At 46.0% G+C, this 26,069-nt stretch overlaps 1 protein-coding gene across 5 annotated transcripts in view; it reads right to left on the reverse strand.

Annotated features, from left to right (window-relative positions):
* The window catches only part of SCUBE2 (signal peptide, CUB domain and EGF like domain containing 2), a 70,099-nt gene extending 44,842 nt beyond the window's left edge, over positions 1-25,257 (reverse strand). For 2 of the 5 annotated variants that reach the window (XM_059135562.1, XM_059135552.1), the window contains exons 1-7: positions 24,962-25,256; positions 23,483-23,605; positions 16,327-16,452; positions 10,964-11,098; positions 5,620-5,745; positions 2,214-2,330; positions 1,289-1,378 (exon numbers count right to left, since the gene is read on the reverse strand). In XM_059135562.1, coding sequence (XP_058991545.1) covers positions 1,289-1,378; positions 2,214-2,330; positions 5,620-5,745; positions 10,964-11,098; positions 16,327-16,452; positions 23,483-23,605; positions 24,962-25,229 — 985 coding nt within the window. In that variant the 5' untranslated portion in view covers positions 25,230-25,256. Of the gene's footprint in view, positions 1-1,288; positions 1,379-2,213; positions 2,331-5,619; positions 5,746-10,040; positions 10,903-10,963; positions 11,099-16,326; positions 16,453-23,482; positions 23,606-24,961 lie in introns of those variants that run through there. The other 3 variants (XM_059135580.1, XM_059135570.1, XM_059135586.1) reach the window with 3 other exon arrangements.
* Positions 25,258-26,069: the final 812 nt, after the last annotated feature.

Consider the following 26,069-nt stretch of genomic DNA (forward strand, 5'->3'; position numbering starts at 1 on the left):
AGGCAAACAAAGACAATAATAATCACAGCACACTACATGGTGGGGGTGACTCACATTTAGATACTCATAGTCACAATGATGTAAATATGCAATGTTGATTTCAATAGTGATAGAACTGCAGTAAAGGTGTGGGAGAGGGAGAGCGCGTGCATTGGGGGAGGGGGCAGAAGAGAGCTAAAGCTCCGTGTGCTCTGTGGTAAGAAGTCCCAACTAACACCCAAAACTGTCATATCAGGAAATAAGTGCATAATATAATAAAACAAGAAAAAGAGAAATAATTGTAATCACTCTTCAGAAATATGGGGGAAGGGGAGTGAGAAGAAGAAACAACTGGGAAAAATGGAAATTGCAACCTCTGGCAAATGGGATGAGGGAAACAGAAGTTCTGAAGCAAGGAAATGATATTTCATTACAAGCTTAATAGCACTAATTAGGTCCTTAAGGGTTTTTTTTAATATTATTCGTATGTAGTATTTTGAATTAACACAACTAAAAATAACTTTAAGAGGGCAGAAAAGAGCTCAGAAATGTCATGTGCCCCATAACCCGTGGCTGCTCAATATATTACCTGTTAAATCTAGAAGCTATCAAAAAGTCGGCTTTGTCCCGGTCAAGCCAAGCTTTCTCCAGAATAATAACGCACCCAGGGATCTGACAGCCGCCCCACAGCCACGGCCTCTACTTCTGCTCCCGTCTCCAGCTCTGCCGGCAGACCTTCCCACACCCCACTGCCAAGTGCTGCTCTTCTGCATTCATCTCTTTTGCCAGCAGCACGGGCTGAAGTCAGAGAGACAAGGACTTCGTTGACAAAAACCCCAGACACAAGGCCATGCTGAGCCAGGGATGGCCCAAAGTGCCTCCCTGCTCACAGCCGCTCCAAAGAATTGGAACTGACATTCACTGACCACCTATGAAGTCCCAGGCATTGGACTCTGGGCACTTCCACACATTATCATCCTCACTGAGCTTGCTGAGAACCCTAAGAGGTAGGTTTTATGATCCCCAGTTGAAAGACCCAAGACACAGGCTCAGGGCCATTCGCCAGGTGGGGGCAGCCCTGGGACCCTAACCAGGCCATTCTCGGGGCTGGTGCCCTTCCCACAACTGCCAGGTCCTTGGATGGGGACTGAGTGACAGCTGTGGGGGAAGAGCAGACACACCTGGCTTGACAGGAGCTGCTGACCCTGGTCCAGCTGGTCGAGGGGGTATGGGCCCCAAGTGCAGGCCTGAGGTAGTAAAGGGAGAGGGTCGACGACAGTGGCCAGGGAAGGGTGGGGGAGGCGCCTACCCATAAGCAGCCGCCGCTTCACCCGCTTGTCGCCGTCCACCACCAACGTGGCATTGCTCTCTGTCCCCTCCGGAGCAGAGTCTTCTCGCTCTGTAAGAGACACCAAAGAGCACAGTTTGCAGAGTGAACGAGTCCGATGACTCACCCTTGCACAACCCCTTCTGCTGAAACCCCAGACGTGAGAACAATGGAGGATACACGATTCTGTTCGCTCAGTAATAATGTGTTGTAATGAGGCTCTGTGGGGAACAAGGCCGGTGACATGGCCACAGAGCCTTAGTTAATGTTGGAAAAGATTTTTGAAGCATATGGCAGTGACCAGAGACACCAGGGAATGCAAGCTTCAGATTCCCTCCAATGCCCTTAGTCCAGGACAAAAAAGAATCTTGGGCCTGGGAACCTCTAAATGGAGCTAGCGAAAGACATGCCACGAAGTACAGGATTGGCATCCTGACAGAAATACGTAACCCTGTCTTCTGCTCACCATAATGGCCACTAAGTCATCACAAATGGCTAGCTTTAACTTCACATGGCCCTGGCCCCTTAGGATGCAATGTCCCAGTCCTCAGAATACCATCTTCAGGAGCCCCCTCATCTAGGAGAGAAAGGGCTTTCCGAGGTGGCACAGGAAGAGAGAGAGAGAGAGACCCCCTCTGAGGACTAGACCACTTACTCCCACTGTCACGTGTAAGATAGCACGGGACCTGTTTGGAGGCAAATGGACCAGGAGCACCCTGAACCTGGTGCTAAACACCATTCACAGTCAGGGACAGGGTTAGGGGTTTGGGGGTTAGAGGGCCAGAAGCTAGAGGATTAGGGGTTAGGGTTAAGTTTAGGGGTTAGGGTTAGGGGTCAGAGGTTATTGTTAGGGTTATGGTTAGGGTTATGGATGGGCAGACCCTTACCAAGTATCGGGGTCACTCACCGAGGCAGCTCCTCCCATCTGCATGCATCTTGTACTGTGGATGGCAGCTACACTCGGGGCCTTCAGCAGTGTCCTCGCATGAGTGCTGGCACCCACCGTTTCCATGGTTACAGGTCACTGAGATGAAAAGGAATCAACATGTTGGGCCATGCATTTTCCACAAATGGGGCTGCTTTTGTTTCAGAAGGTCTCTGATAATCATTCAGTAAGCATCTGAGCACATTGTATATGCTAGACATGGTGCATAAAACAAGTAACTCTGACTCAGAGCCTGCCGCTATCCATGTAGATACAGTACGAATCCAGGAAATCCCAAAAGACAGTTTTGAGCAATTACATAGGAAGATGGGGATAGGAAGGCATTCCCCTTTCATTTTTTAAGGGGAATTATGTCAAAGGATTCTAGACTACTGCGTTGGTCTATCAGGAGATTTTGCATATTAATTCAGCTGTACTGGGCCTATAGAAAATGTTATAGCACTTTATGGCTGGAAGAAACAGATAATGTTCATTTGTACATATATGTTAAGATTTCTCTCATGTGATTCTATCTAGATTAGTTAGAAGGGAGGATATTCAGAGAAAATGATGACTCCGCACACAATGCAACATTACCCAAGAATTATGAAGACTGTATGAATTTATTGATGATCAGCCAAAAAAAAAAAAAAGCCAACTCAAAACTATGTATTCGTCAAAGTGAACAGTGGTTACCTCTAGTAGGAAAAATGGGAGAAGGAAGAATATGTTTTCTTTACATCCTTAGAACTGTTTGAATACTTACACAGGCATATGTAATTTTTCCAGTTAAAAAAAAAACTAAATACATATTTGTGATGTTAGAAAGAAACTCTTCTGAGATCACAGTGAGGTAAACACTGTGTACACATGAGATCAACTAAACAGGAATATGAAAACAGTGAAGGGGCAGGAAGGAAGAGCAAAACAAAATGAAACAGGGGCGCCTGGGTGGCTTGGTGGTTTAAGCCTCTGTCTTCGGCTCAGGTCATGATCTCAGAGTCTTGGGATGGAGCCCCACATTGGGCTCTCCGCTCAACAGAAGCCTGCTTCCCCCTTTCTCTCCACCTGCCTCTCTGCCTACTTCTGATTTCTCTCTGTCAAAAAAATAAATAAAGTCTTAAAAAAAAAACAAAAAAAAAAAAACAAAGTGAAACAGCTGGTTATGTGGTACAATTCTGTAACTTTTTTTTTCTTTTTGTTCTTTCCCCAAATGTGATTATAATATTATGTAAGAAGTGACCTCTTAAAATATTTTAATATTTTAAATTTTAAATTCCAGGTATTGGGACATCTGGGTGGCTCAGACGGTTAAGCATCTGCCTTCGGCTCAGGTCGTGATCCCAGGGTCCTGGGATTGAGTCCCATGTTGGGCTTCCTGCTTAGCAAGGAGCCTGCTTCTCCCTCTGCCTGCCATTACCCCTGCCTGTGTTCTTGTGCATTCTCTGACAAATAAAATCTTTAATAAATAAATAAACAAATGAATTAATTAATTAATTCCAGGTATTCTACTGGTCCCTGAAAGACTGAAATGCCCAGAGAGAACCTCATCTGGAGACCTAGGTCCTCCTTGTGAAGAGACCAGGAACGAGGAAGGCAGTTTCCACTTTGCTCAGCCCACTGGAAGCCCTCAGGGACAGCCTTACTTTTAGGAGCCCCAGGTGGTGGTTGTGGTGGTGGTACCAGCCCTGGCTTGACAGGTTTCAGGGCCGCCCACTCTGCTTTGTGATGGAAACTGAAGAGAAGGCCTTCACCAGAGAAACAACCTCCTCCTGTCTTAACCACTAAGGTTGACGCGCTGTAAACAACCATCCCTGGCAAACTGCAGGGGAATTATAGAAGGTCCATGGCTTTGGGAAGACTTGCTAAAGGAAAACCGTCCATGTTTCGTCTGGCACAAATAGTGGTTTAGGAACACCTTTAATGGCTGGTTGTTTCCTATGACCAGTTGGAGTTTCATTCTTGTGTTTCATCATCATGGGGCAGCTGTGTCCAGACTGTGGACACCATTCATTCATTTAGTAAACAAGTGTGTGGCACATCCTGTGCTGGGCACTGGGGAATAAGAGGAGGTCCCTGACTTGGGGGTGTTCGCAGTTGGGGGGACAGACACATAAATGCACAATTCAGCACATGTGTCATGTGTTATCATTGAGGAACCAACAGTGTTGTGAGAGCCAAAATACAAAGTGGCTGCCTGGCTGGTCAGGGCAGGCTTCCGGGGACAGTTAGCGAGGTGCGCCAGGCTGTAGAGCTAGGAGGACCTACATCTGAACGCTAACTGGGTACATGCTTCCTATGCAACCTTGTTGCTTTACCTTCTCCACAATTTTCTCTACTAAAAATGAGGATAATAATACTTAGCTCAATAGGGTGGTGATATTAAGAAGTCAGTGGAATTGGTACATCTTTGGACAAGCCTTTACATGTAGTAAATGTGCTCTCAATAGTAGTTAATCTCTGGGCGCCTGAATGGCTCAATTGGTTAAGCATCTGTCTTCGGCTCAGATCATGATTCCAGGGTTCTGGGATCAAGCCCTACTTGGGACTCTCTGCTCAGTGGGAAGCCTGTTCTCCCTCTCCTTGCCACACCCCCTGCTGTGTTCTGTCTCTCCCCCTCTCTCTCTGTGTCAAATAAATTAATAAAGTCTTTTTTTAAAAGTCACTATTCTGCTTGTCATTATTAGAAGTTAAGCAGAATATTGAAAGTTGAGTGAGAATTGACCAAGCCAGGTCTGGAGGAGTGCTTGGAGAAGGCTTGGAGGTACGAAGGGACACGGGGCTGTTCTCTGACAGGCAGAGGCTGGGTTTTGGGAAAAGGAGGCAGATGTGGCTTATACAAGAAGCAGGACCAGGAGGCACCTAGGTAGCTCAGTGGGTTAAAGCCTCTGCCTTCGGCTCAGGTCATGATCCCGGGATCCTGGGATCGAGCCCTGAATCAGGCTCTCTGTTCAGTGGGGAGCCTGCTTCCTCCTCTCTCTTTGCCTGCCTCTCTGCCTACTTGTGATCTCTGTCAATTAAATAAATAAAACCTTAACAGAAAAAGAAGAAGCAGGACCAGGTAGCAAAGAGCTGGGGTTGCCAGATGACCACATCTGATTTTATTCTGTGGGAACAGAGAGACCGGCCCCAGCATTCACGGTCCTTCTGGATTTTATTTCCTTCTGATTGGTTTCCTTAAAAAGCATCATCTTCCTTCCTCCCTTCCCTCGGGGAGACCACCCCCGGTGCAGCGAACTTAGTCCTCAGTGGAGGTGAGTGTCCCGTGACACCCACCTTCCCTGATGTGACCACTGTGTCATGAGGTGGCGTTTCTGATGCTGGGCTGCACAAGACAACGTCTGGGGCAGGCTGGATCCAGCACAGGCATGTGCTAGGCTGTACTTACAGACACAGTCTCTCTGGTTCTTGGCCAGCTCAAAGCCTGGCCGGCACTCACAGGCAACGCTGCCCCTTGGGGCCTCCTTGCAGATGTGACTACAGCCGTGATTCTGATTCATGCAGCTCAGACCCTCTGCAAAAGAGCAGCATGCAGCCAGTGACCAGACTGTGCATACAGTCTGCAGCCCCAGGGGCACTGCCAAGGGCTGGACAGTGGGACCTGACAGCCTGGGTCTCCGTCAGCCCCACATTTTAAGAGAACATGTCATTAAAATCCAATCAGGTCAATTAACAGAGACATGACAAATTTCCTCTGTCACCCAAGAGATACGATGTCTCAAGTCTCCTAAAGCGGAAAGAGACCTCTCCTAATACACAGGAAAGAAAGCTCCCACCAGGGGCTCTCTGGTGGTTGTAGAGCCATGCCTGCAGACCCCAGGAACCAGCTTAGACTCTCTGCCAGGTTGTTACCCATGCTGACCAAGAAGACAAAGAAAGAAGGAGGATCTCTCTAAGAAAATCTGCAGATAGTGGTGCCTGGGTGGCTCAGTCCTTGAGCATCTGCCTTCCATTCAGGTAATGATCCCAGGGTCCTGGGATCAAGCCCTGCAGGAAACCTGCTTCTCCCTCTCCCACTCCCCCTGCTGTGTTTCCTCTCTCACTATCTCTCTGTCAAATATATAAAATCTTAAAAAAAAAAAAAAAAAAAAAGAAAGAAAGAAAGAAAAAAGAAAATCTGCAGATAGATGAAGATGGCCAAAGTTTTCACATACTCTTGAAAATGATTTTCTGAAAACATCAACCCTCATCTCTCCCCTAACCAAATGCACATTTTGGAGGTGACTGTGACTACTGGCATCAGCACACGAACACTGGCCCAGGGGTCTCTCTTCTGTGAGCACTCTCATTTAATCTCTGCACCCCACCCCCCATGGCAGGCTTGAAGCACACCAGCAAGGGAGCAGAGAGAGCCCGCAAGCAGGTGGTTTCTGCAGCCACTGTAAAATTCTCTCCAGGTAGACTCTCATTTTCATTGCAGTCCAATCTTGTGGTAACAGTGCAGGGAAGGGGGGTAACTTCCCGAGCTGGTTTAACATGCATTTAAATGAAGGGAGTTCATAACATAGTGTACATCTGTGTAGTTTGCCAGAATCCTGCCTCTTCTCAAAACCTATTCTTTGAGACCCTGCCACCTGCCAGCACTCTGGAGGAACTATTATCATGCCCAACAGTATTTTCAAGACCTCCGCTCCATTCGAACTGTGTTATTAACTACACACCCATCTGATACTTCTTTGTATCTGTGCAAAGAACATCTTTCAGAGTAGGTTTAATGGTTCTCAGCTAACAAGACACTCTCTAATGTAGGAAGTAGTAATGCTGTTTTAAACATGAGTACAAGGGGTGCATGGGTGGTTCAATGGGTTAAGCCTTTGCCTTTGGCTCAGATCATGATCTCAGGGTCCTGGGATCAAGCCCCACATCGGGCTCTCTACTCAACGGGGAGCCTGCTTCCCCTTCTCTCTCTGCCTCTCTGCCTACTTGCAATCTCTCTCTCTGTCTCTCTCTCTCTCTGTCAAATAAATAAATACAATCTTTTAAAAAAATAAAATAAACATGAGTACAAGAAGTTTTCATTCAACTTCTCCAGGATCCTACACTGTTCTGTATTGTGTCCTTGAAACCTTAGCCAAGTGGTTCTAATTAAGTCAAAAGTCACTTCTCTCCAATTCTCACCACAGAGCTGTTGATCTGTGCTTAACTGGAATAGCCGTTTTAATACAAACAGATGTCATTCCTCTTCCAGAAGACAGTGTAACGGTTAATACATCCCACACTCTCTTAAAACCATTTTGTTTTTTATCTGACAGTTACAAGCTGTTTGGACTCCCGCACTCCGTCTGCGGGACGTCGCTGAGATCCATTCACCCGTGCCAAGGCTGCTGCCCATTAACACAGAATGGGGCTCATACCCGAGCAAAGCTCTCTCATAGCTCTGGCTGGTGATTTGTGGAAATGTTATTTGCTTCTAATACTGAGACGGCACAGGAGGTGAGAGCTGCCCCCAGAGGCAACGTTCTATCCTCCTAGGAAGGCCCAGCAAGAATTACATTTATCCTTGGGTCAGCAGGACTTTTGGGGTCACAGGTGCCAGAAAGCACTCAGAGCTGAACATAACAGCACCCCAGAAAGGCAGCAGTAATATCTGCCATGCACACTCCTCGAAGAGGTCAGCTGCTGCCGCTTCTTCTCACTCTGTCTACAAGTCTGGGAAGACATCTGCAAAGTGACCTTTCCTGCCTCAGAGCAGCAATTCATTCACACAAGAAATATTTCCTAAGAATTGAGTATTTAAAAAACAAACAATCAAACAAACAAAAACCTGACTATGTGCCAGATGCTGTGGGGATACATGAAAATCTGTCCCCTGATGCCCTATCCTATTGAGTTATACCAAAGTTACCAGGAGATAATAGATGTTAAAACAGCTCTGGAAATGCCAGGGGCTTTTCAAAAGGGGCCCCTGAAGCTGTTCAAAGTTCCCCGATGCAAAAAAAAAAAAAAAAAAAAAGTCCACTGCTAGGGAGGCAGATGGGTCTGGTCCAAACTGGGAGGTCCTGCCATGGTTCTCACTCCCTTTGCCCAAGAAACTGGGCTGGCAATCATGTTTAGGGCTGTTAGTTCACCAGGAGGGAAATAGCTCAAAAGCACTAGAGACACACTATTGCGGTGGTCCCACTGAGGAATATTTCTGGAAACTGGAGAAAGACAGGCCTTGCAAACCCAGTGGAAACATTATATAAAAGACGGAACCAGTCCCTGCTGAGAGACAGCCCCTTCCTCACGATCCTGACACCTTCCTCCTACTCTGAAAAGGCAGTGGTGCAAACATCGAAAAATATTCTCAGAGCAGACAAAACGAAAGAGGAATGCTCATTTTGAGAGCCTGAGCACCCATGAATAGGGACAAAGCCTGGCTGGGGCAGAATGGCTCTCTCCAGCCTACCCCCATTACATGGGTGAAAACACACAGTCTCTTTACCAGAGCTTTGGTGTCTCTAAGAATAAAAAATAGAAGAAAAGAAAAATCAATAGCTTAAGCTTTCCCTCAAAATCATCTACTATGATCCCCTGAAGAACATTTAGTAAATAATTATTAAAAATAACCACAACACCAAAAAACACTAGCTTGCAGGATAACCAATTTTGGAGTATCAACAGGGGTTTTCAAGCCCACTTTAATACAGTTCCTAAGGGTTTAATGTGCACATCAAGGAGGAAATCCTAAAGGAACACTGTTTACACACTGTTCTATTTGAAGAGTTGAAACCTTAGGATGGTCAGGGTCTCAGTTATCAATGCTATAATCTGTTGGCCCAGGCTGCCATGAATTCAACAAGAAATCAGGCTGCAACGGCACAGACAGCACTCCCAGACCACAGCTCAAATTCTTGGATTTTGGTTTTAGCTCCAGACAAGTATGTTCATTTTAAATACTCTTCAGAGACTCCAAGAATGTCTGAATTGTAGAAAATTTAGAAAACACAGATTGCAGAAAGGAACTGCTTTTGTATTTACTTCTGTTAGGAAGAGCCTGTGTCTGTAATCAGTCTGGTGGTTCTGTGGGAGGGGACAGAGGAGCTGAGCCACTGCTTTGGAAACACAAGGGTAAGAGATGATCTTAATTGCCGTGAACTGCTTTGGGAGTGGGTGGGGATCTCTCCTGTGTTCAAGCAAAGGCCTGACCCACAGGTCCCCACTCCTGTCCGAGGAACCTGTAGGGAGAGCGAGTGACTTGAGGAGGTGCCCTGAGTTAGCTCGTCCTGCAGGCTTCTTAATCCCGCCTCATCCCAGATGTGAGGCTCACAGAAAAGTCCAGAGAACCCACCAGGAATATGAAACCCAACTGCTACTCTATTAAGGGCCACACCTGCGTGAGATAAGAGATCTGTCAGTTAGAGTCAGTGTGTGTCTCTCCTGCCCAAACACTGAGAACCAGCAGGCTCAGGGTGATAAGACTCATCAAACCCACTGGCCTGTGACCATTCCTTTTTGTACCCAAACAGCCTTTTCCAGTCAGGTAGAAGGAAGAACCCATCATTCTTGGAAAATGAGGCAAAAATCATCTTCCACACAGACACTCTTGAAAAGTCACAGAAGGGGCACCTGGGTGGCTCAGTCAATTAAGCAACTGCCTTCAGCTCAGGTCATGATCCCAGGGCCCTGAGGTGAGGGCCTACTCGGGGTGAGTCTGCTTCTCCCTTTCCCTTGACCCCTTCCCCTGTCTCGTGCTCTTTCACTTTCTCTCTTTCTCAAATAAATAAATAGAATAAAATAACTAAAAAGAAAGAAACAAAAGTCACAAGAATGCTGATTCAACAACAAACCTACAAATGTGTGATTAAATAGCAAAAGAATTAAACTCGCCTCATTCTTCAGTGATGAGAATGAACGAGCAGCACATGCCAAAAGGAGATAATAGTCTAGTGTTCAGAGCACTTCCCTCACAAACACACACAGGCAACCCCGGGATGACATAGCCACCAAAACGTAGCCCTTTGGCTTAAGAAAGAGCAGAGAATTAAAAACACATCACGATTAAAAACACAACCAATTAAAAACACAATTAAAAGCACATCACGTTAAAAGTGGCTGATCGGCCACGTGTGCTTAATGCCTTCCCCCCAACTCCAGAGAATCCACTGAACTAACAGAGGAATAATAAAGGTATAGACCCAAAGCAAAGAGAACAAGATGGCAGCCATCAGAAGAGCCATCTACAAATTTCTGGAGGAATGGTAAACAGTGGTGCGGGGAAACCACAGCATCAAAAGCCTATGCCTGGGAGGGGGTCCCTCTGAGCTAGAACCCCAGAGGCTCAGAGTTCAAAAGTGGGAGACCCAGGGAAGGCTGGATCCGGGTCTGCAGCCCCTCTAAGAAGGCTCTGCTCCTCCCCACCCACCCAGGGCCCCGAGCGGGCTTGCACTTGGAGCTGTGGTTTGCAGCACCTTTTTGAAAAACTTGGCAGATTGTCCATTACATTTCTCCTGAGACATCTAGTCATGTTTGAAATGTTCTCTATTTAAAGATTAGAATCAGGAATGTGAGAATTTGAAGAGACTCAGAGCTCACCCCACCCAACCCACTTATTTTGCCAGGTGAGGAAGTGGAAGCTAAAATAGCTTGCCCAGGGTTACCCAGTGGCAGGGACTGGACTCATCCTCATGCTTCCAGATTTTCACATAGTTCATGAAAATCACTGAGTGTGGGGGAGGGTCTCAGAGGTGGCCCTGCCCCCCAAGCCCCACCCACCTACCCACCCACTCCCACCCACAGCAGAGCCGAGGCACCTTCCAAGCGGTGAATGCACGTGTGCTGATTGTCACTCAGGAAAAATCCCTCCTTGCAGCGGCACTCATAGCTCCCCATGACGTTGACACAGGTGTGCTGGCAGCCGCCATTGTTCTCCAGGCACTCGTCCACATCTGGAGGGAGAGGAGAATTAGCCTTTGCTCTGGGGACGGTTTCAAATGCCACCCCTCCCTGCAGCTCAGGGACACCTGCTAAGCAGAGATGAGGTCTCTCTTCCTTCCCTGCATCACAGCAGTTCTCAAAACTGAAGTCAGCAGGGTCTGGGGCTCCCTTAACTAGGCCTTCCTCATGAACACACGATAATCAATTTAGTAAGTATTCATCGAACATCTTCTGTTTCCCAAGTATGGTGCTAGAGGAGACAGTAAAACACAGATGAGTAGGATAAAATTCTGCTCTAGGAGCCTACCCTTCAGCAGAGGGAAACGCAAATAAAAGAATAAAATGCAAACGTCCCGAGTAATTGTGAGACCTGGTAAAAGTGGGTGCAAAGGAAAAAGAGGCCACTTGGTTGTGGGGTATCAGAATGGGTTTTATGGAAAAGCTGATGAAAGAGGGGCCCTACAGAATGTCTTCAATTCTAAATCAGGAGAAGGGAGTCTAGGCCAAAGAAAGGGCATGAGCATAGTACAGATGCTGGGGAACATGGGTATGTTCCGATAACAGTGGCTATTCAGTTTGGCTGCAGCACAGGTCCATGCAGAGAAGTTTCAGGAGATAAAGCTGGGAATAGATTGGGTCATACCTTGGAGGATTTTGAATACCGGACAAAGAAGTTTAGCCTTATTTGGGAGGCAGTCAGGAACCACCATAGCAAAGGTGGCTTGAATTGGGAAGATCCATGAGTTCTGAAGAAGGTAGTAGCCAAGGAAGGGGTAGGATGCAAGGAAGGAGAATCGAAAGCCTGGGAGTCGGGCTTCACACATGTACCTGAAATAGCCTCAGGTGGCACTAATTGGGGACCAGACCTGGGGCCTGGCCATGGGGATGCCTAGGAAGGAAGAAGTAGAAGAGGACTGTGGGCGGGGTGCCTGCAGGGTAGAAAACCACGTGGGCATCGGGGTGGGGGTGGCCGAGAAACATGAAGACCAGAGCCAGATGGGAAAATGGGGGTGGAGATGGGGTTGGCCCCCACCACGGCAGGGAGGTGACGTGTGTGAGATGCTGACCTGCAGGCCTTGGTCCAGTAGGCAGGGGAAACCTGAGTCTGGTGTTGTGAAGACACCTCTGAAAGCCGTGTCTTGTGGTGGCCTGATAAAACGGTGGATGTAGATGAGGAAGCCGAAGGCAGGAGTGGGAAAGGAGAGAAGGGCTGCAGAGAGCACAGGGCCAGGGGCAGAAGTCAGGAGAAGAGCAGGGGCAGGAGGATGTGGAGGAGAGAGCAGAAGACCCAGAGAAAGAGTCATCAGAAAGAGAGGGAGGGAGCCCTCTGCCGCTGGTCTTCATTCACCTCCCTGGGGGTGGGATAAGGGACTTTCCTTCCACTGTGTCATGTGTTACTCCATGCCTGGTTCCATCAATACACAGACCGTATTGCATTCTCAAAATCTTCTTTTTTTAATTTGTATTTTTTGACCCCTCAGACCTTCTACTTATCCATCTCCACGAAACTGCAGGCTTCTTGAGGACAGAGATATTTGTTTTATTTACAACAGCCCTGGAACTGCAGGTGTACATTGCTCAGTGCATGAACAAAAAAAACAGGAGAGCAGAGCATCACCAGAGCCAAAGCAGAGGAAACTTCCAGAAAAGTCTGAGACATGACAACGCTCAAGGAGAAGACTGATAGAAAAATAATTTACTGGGGCACCCGGGTGGCTCAGTGGACTAAAGCCTCTGCCTTCGGCTCAGGTCATGATCTCTGGGATCGAGTCCTGCATTGGGCTCCCTGCTCGGCAGGGAGCCTGCTTCCTTCTCTCTCTCTCTCTCTGCCTGCCTCTCAGTGTACTTGTAATTTCTCTCTGTCAAATAAATAAATAAAATCTTTAAAAAAAAAAATATTTACTTTGGGGCACTTGGGTGGCTCAATCAGTTAAGCATCCAACCCTTGATTTCAGCTCAGGTCACGATCTCGGAGTTGTGGGATCAAGTCCTTCATCGGGTCCTAAGCTCAGCAAGGACTCTGCTTGTCCCTCTCCCCTTGCTCCTCCCCCTGCTCACTGGTGCACATGGGCTCTCTCTCTCTCTCAAATTAAGAAATAAAATCTAAAAATTTAAAAATAAAAATAAATAATAAAAGCAATTTACTTGCACAGCCTGATTTCCCATGTGCCTAACACTAGCTTCTGGGCACATCCATAACAAGAAAATTCACATTTAAATATCTGTTATCTGGTTTCAAGCTTCAGATCTTACAGTCATGCATCCTCCCACACTACCAGGCAGATGTCTTTCTAAACAGATGGGACTCAAGCCATCCCCTCAAGCCTAACAAACTTGCCCTTCTCTATGCCAAAGGGTAAAGGGAGCACATTCCAAAGGTTGAGACGCGCCGGAACACACCTGGCTGGGGTGTTCCACGATGAGGACTTGTGGTGAGCAGGAGAGATCTGCTCCCTTAAACGCCAAATACTGGATTGGTTTTGAGTCAAGGTGAGCTCCCCTCTGAGCTGCCACTCACCACCCTACACTTAACCTACCATTCCTTTCTCTAAAGCCATTAGAAATGTTCCACTGAGTTGGGGGATTGTACTCTGAATTAATACAAAAAGTGTGCATGTTCCCAGGCACAAATAGGTATCACTTGCTTGGTCAGTTTCACCAGACTGCAAAACACTGCTTCTCAACCCTGGCTGCGCATTAGGACCCAGATGCCGGGACCCCACCTCCTGAGATACTAAGGTAACTAGTCTTGGATGAGACCTAGGCAATGGTGTTGTTTTAAACTTCTAAAATGTTCTAACGTGCAGCCAGAGTTAAGAACCACTGCCACAACACTGAATAACTAGAAAGCACTCCTAGACGCTCAATAAAAGGAAACTGAATTCAGGAAGGAGAGCTACACGGAAGAGCTGTGTTTCTCAGGCTCCCATACATTCAGGACCTTGGAGCATTCTGGGTCTGGTGCCAGAGTTAAGTGGTATGTGCACTGTGTATATTCTGGCGAATATATTTGTGGCTAATCTGTGGTGAGGGGCCGAGGAGAGGATCGCGGTCAGCCCAGGGAATGCAAGAAAGTGCTGCTCCTGAAAAGTGTTGGCCCTGAGCTTCCATGTCACAAAATACTTCAGTCCTTTCAAGTCTATTTATTTGACAGACAGAGATCACAAGTAGACAGAGAGGCAGGCGGAAAGAGAGGAAGGGAAGCAGGCTTCCCACTGAGCAGAGAGCCCGACGCGGAGCTCAATCCCAGGATCCAGGGATCATGACCTGAGCCGAAGGCAGATGCCCCAACCCACTGAGCCACCCAGGTGCCCCAGCCCTTCCAAGTCTAACTGGCACAGAAATCTCTGTGTCTGCTGGTCCTGCTCTTCTTATCACACTACTTCCTTTAAAGAATCCTTAGCCCCTTCAGATACACTCAGCATATCTTCATGATATTTCTGCTAGGCAGATCTTTGCTACCAAGGCCACAAAGACACCCCAAGGAGGGGAAATGAAGATAGTCTGCTGAAATACCTGTGTTAGCAGCCAGGGCAAGGACAGACTCCCGGCCTCAGGACTTCTGAGCCGGCCTTGACTGAGAACCACCCGACCCAACCTGACCCAGGTCCCACCCTGGGATGGTTTGCTCCTAGGAAGCTCACTCGTTCCCCCAGCCAGATGACTGGATCTGCCCTTAGGCATAAATTCCTGCAAATGGCACTTTTGGCAAATCAAAAGGAAATGTGAGATTCACCCCCAGAAAAATGGTAAAATAAAACATACAGCATGTGTCCCCAAAACTTACACACTGAAAGTGACTTCTTCTTCTTCTTCTTTTTTTTTTTTTAGTTTTTAATTAATCTCAATTGACTGCTTTTCTCAGAATTGGCTCTCTAGTGTCTTTTTGAGGTCCTGACTGCCCTAGGCAGTCTGCAAAGGGGTTAGTGAGGCCTTGGCCTTCAATCAAATCTTCCTGACAGCTGCCTGCTTGCAAGGCCAAGTGTTCTGGCCCAAAGACTGATCTCTCACACAGGGTGCTAACAGGAAGGGCCAGAATCTATATCAGCGTGGGGTTCCAGGGGACACTGAAGTAGGATAAACAACATACAAGGGTTGATTTCCAGAGAGAAAGTCTTTCCTTGGGGTGCCTGGGTGGTTCAGTGGGTTAACCCTCTGCCTTTGGCTTGGGTCATGATCTCAGGGTCCTGGGATCAAGCTCCACATCAGGCTCTCTGCTCAGCAGGGAGCCTACTTCGCCCTCTCTCTCAAATAAATAAATAAAACCTTTTTAAAAAAAAAGTCTTTCCTTCTCCACCACTTGAAAAACGAGTTCTGTCTGTACTTATCCAGTGGCTTTTATGCTGACCTCTTTTATGTTTAATCGAACAGCCATTCCCCCTGTACTATAACGGAGCATCTCAATAGCTATCCCCTCCATGTCAGGGCCTAGCTCAAGTTACTCCTTGGTCAGCCAAGCAGACATCAGCAGGTTAATCACACAAAGGGTCATCAGTGTCAAAGGACCCTAATGCCATCTGTTTCCCAGGATGTCCTTCTATACAACTGATAGCACCAGCCTTAAAATGCAAATGGACCACAAACACCTGTCTGCCACGTGTGCTGTATCCCTTAAGACTATTCAACACCCAGCCCACTCAGCCCCATCCAGTTGCTGGCTAGTTCTGAATTCTGTTTTATTCCCAGCATAAGCAACCACCATAAGCAACGCTCTTTGCAGTCCCTAACTCCAGGACTAAAACTCCAACAGATGGTTCTGTTTTGTAGAGTCAAAAGAGGTTGTTAATGGAAAGTTTCTATTTGAACTTCTTAGTCTCTTAAGCAAAAGGTGGTGGTGGCAGGGTTACCTAACTGAGATCCAATCACACATTTGAGTTTTCAGAATAAGCAGTTTTACCTAATTCTAGGACAGAGATACTTACAGCGTTAAAGAAATGGTTAAAGTCTTTCAAATCAAGACCAAAGGTCTTAAAGGGGACAAGTCAATGCTAGAAATGAGTAATAACAATGATGTCTGTCTCTTTAGACTAATGGAGAATTTATATCATGAATGATCCCATAAAAACTGAAACACTTTAACTGGTTTTCTGTCAGAGAGTGTGATTTCTAGGGGGCCAGGAAACACAAATCTCTGATCCCCTTTTTGTTTTAATGAGTATGTTTTCATCAAAGGAAGCAAAAGGGCAGAGCACCAGCTGATAAGTGAAGGAGCACCGACATTTCCAACTGTTTTCCTTACCAAGACAATTATGACCATCATGAGCCAACTTGAAGCCATCAAAACAAGTGCAGCGATAATTGCCTGGAATATTCAAACAGTCATGGACACAGCCTCCGTTGAGTTCATTTTCACATTCATCAATGTCTGAGGAATAAAACAGAAGTGAGGGCGAAGTAAGTAAGAAGTAAAGAAGGGGCCATTGCTTAGGATGGAGATAGAAGTATTTACCCTCTAACCAGTCATCCCACTTCCAGGAATCTACCCTCAAGATACGTCTCCAACAACGGGAAAAATAACATGCATAAGGTTACTCACTATAGTATTCTTTGTAATCACAAAATACTAGAAACAACCTAACTGCCCACACATAGGAAAGTAGTTGAAGAACTATGGTACATTTATTCGATGAAGTACTGTGCAGCTATTAAAAAAAAAAAAGGAATGAGAAAAATCTCTGAACTGATTTGGGGTGATTTCTAGGATATGCTACTAAGTTAAAAAATCAAAATGGAAAAGAGTATCTGTAGTTTATTATCATGTCAAAAAAAATCGGAGAATATGAAAAACACACACATTCCAGAGCACTTTTTGGCAGAACTTGACAAACTTATCCCAAAATGTATACTGAAATGCAAAAGACTAAGAAGAACCAAAACAATATTGAAAAAGCAGAACTTCCCTTTGATTTGGAGGACTTTCATTTACCAAAAAGCTATAGTTATCAAGACAGTGTGGTACAGGCATAAAGAAAAACATACAGATCAATGGAACAGGATAGAGAATCCAGAAATTAACCATCATATATCTGTGGTCACTTGATTGTAGACAAGAGAGCTAAGGCAATTTTTTTTGAAGAAATGACAGTCATTTCAACAAACGGTGCTGAGACAACTGAATGTCCATATGCAAAAAGAAGAATTTAGACCATTAACTCACACCTACACAAAGATCAACTCAAAATGGATCAGGCTCCTAAATGTAAGAGATAAAACTATAAAACCTTTAAGATAAAACATAAAGCTTTCATGAGGAAAATCCAAGACCTTGGATTAGGTAAAGATTTCTTAGCTACAACATCAAACATACAATTCATAAATTTTAAAATTAATGAATCAGAGTTTATAAAAATTTAAAACTTTAAAGGAATGCCTGGGTGGCTCAGTCAGTTAAGCATCTGCCTTTGGCTCAGGCCATGATCCCAGGGTCCTGGGTTTGAGTCCCACATTGGGCTCCCTGCCAAGCTCAGCAGAGAGCCTGCTTCTCCCTCTGCCCGCTGCCCACCCCACTTGTGTGTGCTCTCTTTCTCGGTTTCTCTGACAAATAAATTAAATCTTAAAACACACACACACACACACAAAATAAATAAATAAATAAATAAAATGAAGACAAGCCACAGATTGGTGGAAAATATTTGCAAATCACATACCTCATAAAGGATTTACAAAGAACTTTCATAACAATAAAAAGACAAACAACCTAATTTCACAATGGGCAAAGGATTTGAACAGACATTTCACCAAAGATGATATAGGAATGGGTAATAAGCATATGAAAAGACAGTCAACATCATTAATTACTATGGGAATTCAAATTAAAACCACAATGAGATACCATTTCACACTCACTAGAACAGTTTTGATAAAAAGACAATAACAAATGTTGAAAAGGATGTGGAGAAATGGGAACCCTCATACATTGCTGATGGTAAAGTAAGATGGCACAGACGCTTTGGAAACAGTGTAGCAGTTTCTTAAAAGGCTAAACATAAATTTCCCATGCAATCTAGAAATTTCTATTTCTAGGTATATATTCATGAGAAATGAAAAATTATGTCCACACAAAGACTTGCAGGTAAATGTTCATAGCAACATTATTTATGACAGCCCCAAAGTGGAAACAACCTACATATCCATCAACTGGTGAATGGATAAACAAAATATGGTATACCCATTCAATAGACTATTAGGCAACAATAAAAAGGAATAAAATGCCAGTACAGGCTACAACATGGATGTGCCTCGAAAACATGGTAGGTGAAGGAAGTCAAAAGCAAAAGATCACATATTGTATGATTCTATTTATATGAAATATCCAGAAAGGCAAATCTGTAGAGGGAGAAAGTAGACTAGAGGTTGTCCGGAACAGGGCTGGGAATAAGGGATCTTACTAAGAAGAGGAAAATGTTTGAAAATTGAATTATGTGATAGTTGCACAACTCAGCTAATTTACTCAAAATCAATTATTTGTATACTTACTTTGAATTGGTGGATTTCATGGTATGTAAATTAGAATTCACTAAAGTAGTTCAAAAGAAAATACACATTTATCAGGGCACCTGAGTGGCTCAGTCAGTTAAGCATCTGTCTCTCTTTTTTAAATTTAATTTAATTTAATTTTTTCAGTGTTCCAAGATTCATTGAAGCATCTGACTCTTGATTTCACGATCTCAGGGTGGTGAGATGAAGTCCCACGTCAGGCTCCACACAGATTATAGAGCCTACTTAAGATTCTCTCTCCCTCTCCCTGTGCCCTCCCCCACTCACTCATACTTATTCTCTCTCTCTCTCATTCTCTCTCTAAAAAAAAAGAAAGAAAGAAAAGAAAAGAAAATACACATTTATTTGCAAAATTAGGAACCAGGGAAGATAAACCTGGTTTATCTTCTAGAAACTAGAGAGACTGGTGATCCATGGTGTGTAGGAAGAGGTTGAAAAGGAAGAATGAGATACAGGGCAACAGGAATGGGGAGAGGGAGTAATACTTCTCTGTGTATGCCATTTTGTATAGTTCTGAATCTCAGAACCATACTGATATACTCATGAATACATACATACATACATAAGGACATACTTATGTACTTATGTACATACATACAATCAACCAGTATACAGAGGTGGGGGGAGGGGAACAGATAAAAACAGGGTACAAAGAGAAACAAATGAACTTAGCTATACAACAAATGAGTAACAATCACACTGAAGGATATGTAGAAGAAAAGTACTAGCCAAGTAACTTTGAAAAACATCTTGACTGAATGTTGTAAGGCTATAAATAAAAAGAGCTATATACAGATACTGTACTCCAACTAATAAATCTGTTTTACTTGACTTTCAAGGCTATGGAATAGTAGTTTTGTAGATTATTTATGTGTATACTTGGACTCAACAAACAGGTAATTAACTGTATTGCAGATAATGAAAGTCATCTTTTTCACTGTTGGAGAAAGAAGTTATGAAAAAACAAAGAGGGAGCTCAGATTTTGTGGCATTGCTTTGGAATCCAAAGCATCAGTGTAAGCCATTGTTTTTAATATAGATGCAAATAGATATATACAAGGAATAACTATAAATAAATGTATATATATATATATGGGTTAGGATACATACTTAGATTTCTTTTTTTTTTTAAGTATTTTTAAAAATATTTTATTTATTTATTTGACAGAGAGAGATCACAAGTAGACAGAGAGGCAGGCAGAGAGAGAGAGGGAAGCAGGCTTCCTGCCAAGCAGAGAGCCTGATGCAGAACTCGATCCCAGGACCCTGAGATCATGACCTGAGCCGAAAGCAGTGGCTTAACCCACTGAGCCACCCAGGCGCCCCATACTTAGATTTCTTAGATCTGTGTACTGAGAGAGCCTAGGAGCAATGACATCCCAGTAACAATGAGAATACCAATCTTGGCTTCTGTGCACCATTTTCCAATCAAAGGAACCGGGGCTCATTGGAGAAGTGCTTAGTTCCAGGGTCGGGGAAGGGAAAATACAAGAGGAGTCTATGGTATCTTATGGTACCAGAAAACCAGGAATTTCTCAAAAAAGGATAAGAGCATGTCAAAAGGACATAGGAAACAATGTGAAGGAGTGCCCAATGGGTAAAGCTGGAATAATTTGGGCCCCAAATAAATTATTATACATATAATTAAATACCCATGAGTCCATCTGGGCATAAATGCATAAATCAATGTATAAACAGGGGAGAAGCAAAAGACCTTCCTTACAGAAGAATCTCAATTAACAGATGTATAAGGGATGAGGGAAATATAAAATTACCAATTATTACATCACAGTAATAACTGTTATAGGCAAGATCCACAGTTGGATGCTAAAATCAGTGGGCAAAGATTTGAAACAGGATATTAACACAGACTAAAAGTATCTGCCCTAAGATGTGTGTTCACTGCAAAATGAAAAAAATTGTAACATTGCAATGGAGAAACCCAGGATAAACCATCTTAATCATGGGATCAAGGTTAAATATCACCAGTAATGGGACATGTCATGTCAGGGTTGGAGGAGACAAAGGAGACACAACAACTAAATGTAATGTGGGACTCTGAACTGGAATGGTCTGGGGGTGGAACATTAAGAAATAACTGGTGAAATCTGACTGTGGTCTATAGCTTAGCTTGAAGTATTGAGCCAATGTTAATTTCCTGGTTTTGATATTGTACTATGGTTATATAAGCTGTTAACACCAGGGTAAGATAAGCTTAAGTCATGTGTGAATTCTGCACTATTTTTGCAACTTTCATGAAATTTAAAACCATTCCAAAATTAAAAAAAAAAAATTTTTAAACAGCTCCTCAATACAAAGGCCAAGTTTAGATCCATCCTTGTTAAATTTGATTCAGTTCCCTAGATTGAGAAGTAAGAACAACACAATGAACACTGACCGCTGAAATATCCCATCTCCAAAGTCTGGGATATAAACAAAGACCATTTAGAATAAAACTTCATTTCTTCAAAGCCACTTTGGAATTATAGTATTTTTAAAATACTTATTCAGGGTCCATATTTTCATTCCTCCAACATTTTGGCAGAAAAAACTATGGAGGATAAAATTCTGGCCACTCTGGGCAAACCCACTTCCTATCCTTATACTTAAACAGCAGCAGTGAAGCTGACAATAAACACAACAGAAATGATACCAGGGTTGGACCCAAAAGGTTTAAATGAGTGAGCCATGGAACGCACATAAAAGAGTTACATCTTTAAAAACCTACATCTTCGAACTCTTGCAATCTTTATTTTCTCACCTTTTCTTTCTTGGAAGAAAGTTTCTGCTTCCCAATGTTTGTGCCAAGAAATCTGAACCAAACAGGGACATCCTTACTCACTAGCTTTGTAGGTATTCAAAAGTATTACAAGTGTGTAAAAGATCATATCCCTCTGGTGTTTTCGTTTTAAATAACATTACAAAGAATATATACCCCTGTTAACAGTGATTACCTGTGGATAAAGGAATAAGAGGGTCTTTAATTTACTATTTCATATATTTTCTGTATTGTTTGACTTTTTATAATAACAATATATATATTATTATTATTATTTTAAAGCCAATTTAAATACATAAAAGCAACAACTCCAGTCATCATTATTTTAAACTAAATAGTAGACTTTTCAATGATAAACTATCAGTGACTCAATTTCATGTGTTATATGTTGAGCTCAACAGCTAAGAATAAGGAAATTCTTTCTACGTGTCATTCCACATCATTTGCTAAATATGTACTCTATCTCAAAGAACCCATGGCAGTTTCTGCACCCACCCCCACTCCCAGAGACTATTCAGTGACTAGAACACCAGTGAAAAAGTAAACATTTCCCCCCCAAACAGGGTAAGAACATGTGCGAATTCCAGTACTGTAAGTTTAGTATTTAATACAGTGAGGATGTGGTAGAGAGGAACTGGCGGAGAGAAGTTTCAGAGAGAGGTAGCCTTTTGGCTTCCCATGATGAAAGACAGAAAGAGAGAGATGGTTGCCTGTCTCTGGGAGGACATGATCTTAGAGAAACACAAGGGCTCTAAGGATAGGCTACCAACCTCATTCACTGTAAATGTGACTGCGAGCACGCCTCCTCTGATAGGAGAAGCAAGTTTTGCTTCTCATGCACAAAGAAAAATATAAATATTGGGATTTCTTACCCACCAATGAAGGATATCAGGATGCTGAGTGAATATAAGAGATATGGGTCTAGGCCGCCTGGGTGGCTCAGTGGGTTAAGCCACTGCCTTCGGCTCAGGTTATGATCTCAGGGTCCTGGGATAGAGTCCTGCATCAGGCTCTCTGCTCAGCAGGGAGCCTGCTTCCCTCTCTCTCTCTGCCTGCCTGTCTGCCTACTTGTGATCTCTGTCAAATAAATAAATAAAATCTTAAAAAAAAAAAAAAAGAGAGAGATGGGTCCAGGGACAGAGCTACGGTAAACATCTGACTTTCTTCAACCTGCAGGTTAGCTCTGCGGTTATGGCCACAAGTCCCTTTCCCAATTCCTCAGGGGCCTCAGTGTCTCACATCTGAGAAATGGTAATGGCTCAGAGCTCCCTGAAAGAGAAGAGCCCTGCCAGCTCCAACATGCCATGATTCCATTCCCAAGAATAGCCTCTTCCAATGAGTGCCCAGTGTCTGGATAGTTCTGAATTTCAGAGTTCCTGACACTGGTCCAGAACACAAGATGGCAGAGTCCAGACTTTTGGCTCAAAGATCTAGAACTCTAAGGGTTTAAAATACCCCTTTGCACACCTTTCAGGTACGAGCACGCAGCTCCAAATGAGGCAGGCCCTTGGTATAACTCTAAAGCTTGGGAGGTCACAACACCAAACAGCCCAAAGCCATGAGCAAAATGGAGCCTCCAGAGCCAGCAGGGGAAGGCAGAACTCCCACCCTCAGACTCAGGGCAAGGGTGTAAACTGCCCCAGGATGGGGCAGAAGTGGCTGTCCTGATCCATAGGGCTGCTGACTTTCTGACCCCAAAATGAGTAGGACCAAAAACGCCAAAGCACCTCTTTTCCCTTTCACAAGCTAGACAAAAGGGCATTTTGGAACCACATAAAACTATATGATCTATTGGGGAGGGTATGTGCTATGGTGATGCTGTGAAATGTATAAGCCTGACGATTCACATACCTGTACCCCTGGGGCAAATAATATATTATATGTTAATATAAAGAAATTTACTACTTCCTGGGGGGTAAGGGGAACTATATGATCAGCTCTAGGGAAGACCCGATATTCCTAGTGCTCTAAAGGTCTGAAATGTACTTCAGAAGATGGGGATATGACCTGAGGGGCAGGGGAGGAGCACTTTTACCACAATGAGTGGCCACCACATGAACTGAGGGGGTGGGGGCCTTCACCTGCTGGTCGACTTACCACGGGTCCCCAAGTTGCTTACCCTCACACTGCCTGCCCTCTCCCTGGTAGCCAGGCTTGCAGGAGCACTTGTAGGAGGTGAGTGTGTTCTGACAGAGGGCGTTGGTGTGGCAGTCATCCAGCCCTTGGGCACACTCGTCCACATCTGCAAAAGAGCACAGCAAGCTCCTGGTACGGTACTCCAAGCCCTTCCTGATCTGGTCTAGGCTGTTCTCTAGCTTCACCTCCTGCCAGCCCAACCCACTTCACTCCTCACCCGCTAAACTCCTCAGGAGACCCTGGGATGAACCATTCCACTTCCAGCCTCCTGTTCCCAGGCACAGCCTGTTCCCTCTCACCAGACTACTCCCCCACACACCCTTTCTATTCATCTGCAAGACTCAGCTCCAATCTACCTTCTCCAGGAAGCCCATCATGATCTCCCAGTGTAGGTGGTATCCCCCACAACCTGCTGTCATATTTATCTCCTTTCATAGCACATATCTCACAGGATTGTCACTGCTTTCCTGCCAGTCCTCCCCTCTAGATGGTGTCCTGATTACAGACTGCATCCTTGATGCCAAGCACAGTGCCTGGCACATGATTAGGCATTAATAAATGCCCGTTGAAGGAAAAGACCAGGTTGGCAAAAACAAAACAAACTGTAACAAAAAAACCAAAACCTGAGAACAAGCAGTGTCAGCTTTCTCAGCGGTGGAGGTACGTGGGGAAAGCTCGCCCTGGGCTCTGAGCTCACCGTCCTGAGCTCTCAGATGGCGCAAAGTGGGAATGGTTTCCACACCCCATCAACCGCTGCCCACCCTCTCAACCTGGAAACAGGCCTTGGCTGAAGTATTTCCTGGGTTGACACCATTCCAGGATGTTAACTAAAAAACAAAAGTTTTGAAAATACTGCAAGTTCAGTTAGTGCAGCACGTCCAGAGGACTTATCTCCCACCGCAGGGGGAAATCCGGGTTTGTTCGGGCTTAAGGCTCAGGATAAAACAGGATCCTCAACCCGTGCCCGTTTCTCAGAGAAAAAACCAGAGCCCACCCTGAAGCCTACAGAACTTCCTGGCTCCAGAAGAAAGAAGGAGCAAAGCTGCCAGGACCTCACGGAGGTACCGCGGCCGGGACCCTCAGTTTCCCCATCTACACAAATGAGGAGCTGGACCCCGAGAGTTGGGTGCCCTCCGTCCTTCTCAGTGGGCGGGAGTCGGCCCAGCAGGCGACTCTCCGGGAACACCCGGCAGCGGGACTGGGGCGAGAACTGTCATGGGCCCCGGGTCCGAGGCCGGGCGGCGACCCTCAGGCCCTGGGCCTCTAGCCCAAGCAGTCGTGGTGCCGTGGCCGGGCCACCGGGTGAGGCCCCAAGAGAGCGGGGGCCACGCGGAGCTCCCGCAGCGAAGCCCACCCCGGCCCGCCCGGCGCGATCCCACCGGGGGACCCAGGACCGCGTCCCGGCGCCGGCCCCGCCCGCCCTGCCAGGTGCGTGCCGAGGCCCGGGAGGTGCTGGCCTCACCTTCTGGCGGTCCCGGGGAGAGGCCCCGGCCGGGCGGGATGGCGGTGGTCAGCAGCAGCGGCAGCAGCAGCGGCAGCAGCAGCGGCAGCAGCAGCGCCCGGGCGGTCCCGGGACAGCCGCGGCCCAAGCCCCCCATGAATGGCGCGGCGGCTGCGGGCAGAGGCGGCGAGCGTGGCGGCGGCTCCGGGAGGTGTGTGCGGGCGCCCTGCCCGCTGTGCTCTGACACCCCAGGCCCGGCCCCGCCCGGCCCCCGAGCCCCGGGCCTCATTTTCACACGGTCCTCCCCGGGCCGGGCCGGGCGGGCGGCGCGGGGGCAGTGCCGCCCCTCCCGGCCCCCTCCCTTCCCCCTCCGGGCGCTGGGCGGAGGGGGCGCGGCCGCGGTGGCCCGAGGGCGGCTGCCAGCCTGGCCGGGAGGGCCCGTGGCCCCAGCGCAGGCCCCAAGCCCCGTCACCAAACCGCCGGCTCCCTCACCCCCGCCCCACTCCAGCCCTCAGAGCCTTGTGCTTTGCCTGTTTGCAGTGTCCTACAACTTGACCCAGTCCCTCTTGTGGGACAGATAGCACTCTGTCTATTCCCACAGGAGGCTCGCAGAAAGTGTCCTGTGTAGCTCAGAATCTTACAGTCCCCCAAACCCTAAAGCCACCTGTTGGGCTTTCCCACTCTCCATTTGAGAAGGGTAATGTGGTTGGAGTGAGGAATTCCACATACTTCTGACCCTCAGGAACCTGAGGAGAGGACCACCTCAGCTTGCTGCTCACCTTCTCATGCACGCTGCACCCTTCTCCATGCTGCCCAAGCCAGGCCTTTTGTGATCCCCAGCCCCAAGCAGGGGCCCACTGGTTCCACGGCCCTGCAGCGTGCTTACTTACACAAAGTTCCTCTCTGGTACACCGCTGGGCCACAGTAGAAATTGTTCATCTCACTTAACACTGGTTAAATGTATCTATAGGACAGCCTAAAAGGTGAAGAGAAAGGGGGCTAGCAGTCAAAGGTGAGTCAGCAGGGACAGGAGACAGCACCAGTTTTGCCTGGGTCACACGTGGTGTCTATGACCACCTGAACTCATAAACATCAGGTCTGGCCAGCTGCAAATACAGGCAGCTCCTGG

The sequence above is a fragment of the Mustela lutreola genome, chromosome 1 (genome assembly GCF_030435805.1).
Source record: "Mustela lutreola isolate mMusLut2 chromosome 1, mMusLut2.pri, whole genome shotgun sequence".
Lineage (NCBI taxonomy): Eukaryota > Metazoa > Chordata > Mammalia > Carnivora > Mustelidae > Mustela > Mustela lutreola.